Source organism: Callorhinus ursinus, unplaced genomic scaffold (assembly GCF_003265705.2).
Source record: "Callorhinus ursinus isolate GAN/ISIS: 27379988/994484 unplaced genomic scaffold, GSC_fseal_2.0 scaffold2, whole genome shotgun sequence".
NCBI classification, from domain to species: Eukaryota; Metazoa; Chordata; class Mammalia; order Carnivora; family Otariidae; genus Callorhinus; species Callorhinus ursinus.
Window position 1 is genome coordinate 55,591,101 of NW_027397064.1, and position 6,000 is coordinate 55,597,100.

Sequence of the window (6,000 nt, forward strand, 5' to 3'; positions counted from 1 at the left end):
CTGTCTTCCGAATATCGCCTCGGATTCACTTCTCCGCACATCCTACCTTCCAGAAACTAGTTGCTTTTCTCTTCAGAGAGTTGCTGCTATTCTTTTCTTCAATCTCCTGAGTTTGTAGGTGTTCAGAATGGTTTGATAAATATCTAGCTGAATTCCTGGGACCAGATGAAATTTGGGTCTCCTACTCCTCCAAAATCTTGCTCCTCCCCCATCTTGCTCCTCCCCAACAGGAACCCTCCCCTATCTTAGTAAATTTTCTCTCCATCCCATCTGGTTGCTCAAGCCAAGAATCCTTAATTCCTTCTTTTTCTTTCTTTCTTTTTTTAAAAGATTTTATTTCTTTTGAGAGAGAGAGAGAGCGCAGGGTGGGGGGGCAGAGGGAGAGGAACAAGCAGACTCCCCACTGAGCGGGGAGCCTGGGATGCAGGGCTTGATCTCAGGACCCCGAGATCATGACCTAAGCCAGAGTCAAATGCTCAACCGACTGAGCCACCCAGGCACCCCCTCTTCTTTTTCTTCACACAAAAGCAACAGCAGCTCTTATCAGACATACCTCCTGAAATATCCTTAATTTATCTTCTTCAGTCTTCAGTGTCACCACTTTACTCCAAGCCATCATCATCTTTTACGTGGATTATTAACAGTTATCTTCTAACTGGACTTTCTATTTCCATCTCCAATTTTCTGTAGATGGCTTTGTTTTTAATACATTATAATCACTTTTCTGCTTAAAATCCTTCAGTGGTTTGCCATTACTTTTAAGATAACTAATACTCCTTAGTGCGCCTGGGTGGTGAAGTCTCCTGGGTGTCTCTTGGTTTTGGCTCCCGTCATGATATCAGGGTTCTGGGATCGAGCCCCACATTAGGCTCCACACTCTGCACACACTCTTATCTTTCTGTGTCTCAAATAAATAAATCTTAAAAAAAAAGATAACTAATACTCCTTTCATAAGGCCTCATTGATCTGAGCTTGTCTACCCATTCAGCCTTTACCTCATGCCACTGTAATATGTTCATCAGTTATTATAAGTTTTTTCCTGCCTCAAAGACATTACTCCTGGTATTCTTCCCTCTCCCTCGATAGACTTCTCCCCTTGTTATCTTTTTAGTATCAGTTCATTCAGCACCATTTTTGCAAAGAAGCTCACCTTATCTCACTTGTTTTCTGAAGTAGCCAACTCCAACCTTCCCTCAGTTAATCTTTCATGATTTATTATGTTGTACTATTACTCTGTAACATATTACTATCTGAAATTTTCTGGTTTTACTTATTTATTGTCTCTTCCCAGTAGCCCTTGAGGGCATGCTATAAATTCTCAAACTTGTTGAATAAGTAAAGTTCCAATAGTACTATTTGATCTTTCTTCCTAGGTAACTTAATAAGATTTTGATAATAAGTAGCATAGAGATGAATTCAAAGAACATAGTAGACTCAGTTTTTACTCTAACTAGTTAAGGAGTTCTAGGTAAAGCCCTTAATCTCTTCCTAATCTGTAAAACTGGGGAAAACACCATGTTTAAGGTGCTCGCTAATTCGCAGATTCTGTTTTCCTTTAATTTGGAAAGATTTCACTTTACTAATTATTTTACATTCAGAATATTAATCAGTATTACTTGGCCTTTTGACATTGAGAAATTATTGGTAGTGGGGGTGGTAGCTGCCTGAGATTAGTAAACATTTGTACTGTGTTAAAAATTTTTTTAACCATTTCTATTACTGAATTTGTATCAACCATAAACCCAGTCTCTCTGGACCTGTTTCCTCTTTTTACAGTATAATGATGGAGTAGGACTAGGCAATCTCTCCTAAATTTTAAGCTGTACAATTCAATGAGAATGGATTATATTTTTACTTTTTACAGAAGTTCTCATGGAATCATAGCCAAGTTGCCCAGCCTATTTCTGGATTGATAGGAAAACGAGTTGTACTGGAAAAAAAAAAAACAACAAAAAACCACTCAGATGTTTTTAAATTAAAATATGAACATTGCATTTGAAACTTTATAGCTACTTCCAAAATTTTCTTTTAAATAACTTTGGACATGAATTTACTTTGTGGAAGGATATTATTCTGTAGATGCTTTTCTGTTCACTCTAAGGTACATAATAGACTTCAGTTTTTAAATCCCACCCTTTCTCTGTCTCATTATTAAATAGGAGGTACCATTGGCACAAACTGCACAGCCCACATCAGCTATTGTTCGTCCAGCATCATTACAAGTTCCCAATGTGCTGCTTACAAGTTCTGACTCAAGTGTAATTATTCAGCAAGCAGTACCTTCACCAACGTCAAGTACTGTAATCACCCAGGCACCATCCTCTAACAGGCCAATTGTGTAAGTGATGATTTGGGCCAGACGTTGAACTGTTTATGAATTAGGCTTTTCTTGTCAGAATTTTTCTTCAGGCATTTAATTATTCAAATGTGGCCTTAGTTGTGTGTGTGTGTGTGTGTGTGTGTGTGTGTGTGTGTGTGTGTGTCTGTCTTTGTGTGTGTGTGTGTATCATATTCTGCATGCTTTGAAAAGAACTTGTGTTGTTTTTTTTCTTTATATTATAGATTAGAAAATAAATATCTAAAATTTAATTGGGTGGGGCAGAGGGAGAGAAGAGAGAATTAAGTGAGCTCCACGCTCAGCATGACGCCTGACCTGAGGCTCGATCTCACAACCCTGAGATCATGATTGAACCAAAATCTAAGAGCCACACGCTTAACCAACTGAGCCACCCAGGCACCTCAACTAAAATTTAATTTTAAAAACAAATCAACATTAAATGTCAATTTAAGGTGGTTTCTTATTTTCATGCTGTTTCACACAAAATACGTAAAATTACTCCATCAGATGACATTTCTTTCAGTTCTTACACATCTCTCTCAAGCTTTTCTTTTAACATTTTATTTTTAAGGAATTTCTACACCCAGGGTGGGGCTCAGACTCATAACCCCATGATCAAGAGTCGCATGCTGCATAAATTTGTCTCATTTAACATTGGAGATTGTCCCAAGTAAAACCATAACTTTTCCTATTTTTTCCCCTCTTGTTTTTCCACACTGCTTTATACATTATGCATTTAAGATACAATTAAAGACAGTAAAATTTTGCAGTTTGCTTTGCATGTGGCTAGGAAATGTATTTTAAAATGATATGATAATAGGAGTAAAAATACTCTTGTATTTTTAGAGATGACTAATAAAGATTTCTTATCTTTAACTTTCCTTCCTCTGTTTTTCTTAGTCCTGTACCAGGCCCATTTCCTCTTCTGTTGCATCTTCCTAATGGACAGACCATGCCTGTTGCTATTCCTGCATCAATTACGAGTTCTAATGTGCATGTTCCAGCTGCAGTCCCAGTAAGTTTGAGATTCAGACTCTTTAAGTCTTTTCTTCATGGCAAAACTGATCTTTGTAATCAGAAAATACACCTAGGGCTGCTTGATTGGTTTATGAAACTGAATCCAACAAAAAACTTATTAGTGGTTAGGTTAGTAGTATTTACTCATCTTTATAGTAGTATTTACTCATCTCTTTATTAAAAACAAACATAATTTGTTAGAAAATGTTTTTCCATCCTCCCCAAATTTTGTTTTCCTTGTATTGTTCAAATTAAGAAATTTAATCCTTATTTAATCCACTTCAATTTGACTAGATTGTAGAATTCAAATATTAACACAAATTTCCATTATTTAGAGAGATATTTATACTAGAGCACATGTCCAGTAATTCCATATTTTGATTATTGTAGGAATTGTCCATAAGAACACTCTTGTGAACTTGTATGGTCTGGTTCGGTTTACAGCATTCCTTTGCTTGCCCAGGCATGTGAAAATCTAAACACTCTAAACCAGTGGATAGTCCTTCACTTTGCTAATGCAAATGTCTCAGAAATTGACCATTTTTGAAAGATAAATCAGGATATAAGTTCCAAAAGAGCAGTTTCTTGAGGAGCATGTTAAATATATAAATTTTGGAAGTCACAGACAAGTTAAATATCTACTTGTAATACTTAATAATTCAGTGAATATTTAAAAGCACGTTCTTTTGAATAAGTTAGAAATAATACTTTCTTTTCTCATTTTTCATAAAACAGTTTTATTCAAACTCTTCAAATGTGTCTTCAGTGTTCAGGTTTTCCTCATTAGGATCACTTTTTAAAACATCTAGCACAATTTTCCAGAACATGTTATTTTTATTCTCACCTGAGTAATTTTGACATAACACTTTCGGAGTCTGTATCTTCCTAGAAATCTCACCCAAGCCCTAATACTCATTCATATAATAAAAAGACAGTTTCTTTTTTTACCTTATAGATAGATATTTCTGATCTGTACAATATAATTTATTGTATAGCTCTTAAAAAAATTTTTTTTAAGATTTTATTTATTATTTGAGAGAGAGAGCATGAGAGGGGGGAGGGTCAGAGGGAGAAGCAGACTCCCTGCTGAGCAGGGAGCCTGATTTAGGACTCGATCCCAGGACTCCAGGATCATGACCTGAGCCGAAGGCAGTTGCTTAACCAACTGAGCCACCCAGGCGCCCCTTAAAAGTTATTTTTAAAAGTCTACGTAAAATAACTTCCAATACTTTGATGAGATTAGAACCCCAGGAAAATTATTAAAATTTATGTGAAATATTTACTTTTTTATTAACACATTATTCCAAGTAACCTGTTATTGAAAATTAACATTGATTGGAATAATTATAAGATAATGTATCATCTTCAGACAGAACTTTGCTGTTCAAAATGCGTTGAGTGACTTTATAAGGACTCAGATATTAGGTGATTACTTCCTCTTTTCTAGGATATTTTTGAAGGGGGAAACATTCTTGCCCTTTTTTGAGATTATATGGTATCCTGTTAAATGTAAATGTGATGAAAAAAACTGAAATGAAAGAGGAGAGATACTTTAGCTATATAATAATTACTCAATGTTAATATTGGGTTTTTTAAAAAATGAAAAAAATCTGTTCCAGATTATTATTTTTAGAGAAATTATTAGAGGTAACTAGGTTCTTTGTCATCATTTAGTATATTAGTATATCAAGGAACCTTTATATATTTTAGAAATTGCATATATATGTGTATTTTAGAAAATTCATTGTGAAGTTACTTGTATGCCTAATTGTCACAAGTTTTGACATTTTTTCCTTTCACATCCAAAATGGCAGTGTGACAGATCTTTGGGAAATTTTGGTCAATTACTTTGAATATTATGAGTCCTATAGAAGAAGAATCCATTCAAAAAAATGGTGAAAATTAAAGATTAGAGAAGCAAGTGTCTCAGAAATTGACAAGTTTTAAAGGATAAATCAGGACAGAAGATCAATAGGGATTTACAGTTTTCTGGTTCAGAACTCTCAAATTTTTATAGCCATTGTGCAGATATAGCACAATCATTTTGAATATATTCTCTAGCAATTACTTTTCAATATATTTTACATAGCTTGTTCGACCAGTCACCATGGTGCCTAGTGTTCCAGGAATTCCAGGTCCTTCCTCCCCTCAACCAGTACAGTCAGAAGCAAAAATGGTAAGCAAGATTTAATTGTTCTGCACATTTCTTGAGCCTGTTTTGAATTAGTTTTTCCATTAAAGCCTGCTTCAAATATACACTATCACATTTTATAAAATTTTGGAATGTATCACACTATAGAAGAACCACAAAATTTGGAGAAGTTTCCATTAGCATAGTGACTTGTTAATGGTATTTTAAAATAAGACATGGATGGAACTGGAGGGTATTATGCTGAGCGAAATAAGTCAATCAGAGAAAGACATGTATCATACGACCTCACTGATATGAGGAATTCTTAATCTCAGGAAACAAACAGAGGGTTGCTGGAGTGGTGGGGGGTGGGAGGGATGGGGTGGCTGGTAATAGACATTGGGGAGGGTATGTGCTATGGTGAGCACTGTGAATTGTGTAAGACTATTGAATCACAGACCTGTACCTCTGAAACAAATAATACATTTTATGTTAAAAAAAAAAAAAAAGAAGA

The 6,000-nt window shown here is 35.2% G+C and overlaps 1 protein-coding gene across 13 annotated transcripts in view; it reads left to right on the plus strand.

Annotated features, from left to right (window-relative positions):
* The window catches only part of ATF2 (activating transcription factor 2), an 89,588-nt gene that overhangs the window by 47,250 nt on the left and 36,338 nt on the right, over positions 1–6,000 (plus strand). For 12 of the 13 annotated variants that reach the window (XM_073882136.1, XM_073882156.1, XM_025849841.2 and 9 more), the window contains 3 exons: positions 2,160–2,338; positions 3,239–3,353; positions 5,445–5,531. In XM_073882136.1, coding sequence (XP_073738237.1) covers positions 2,160–2,338; positions 3,239–3,353; positions 5,445–5,531 — 381 coding nt within the window. Of the gene's footprint in view, positions 1–2,159; positions 2,343–3,238; positions 3,354–5,444; positions 5,532–6,000 lie in introns of those variants that run through there. The other variant, XM_025849883.2, reaches the window with a different exon arrangement.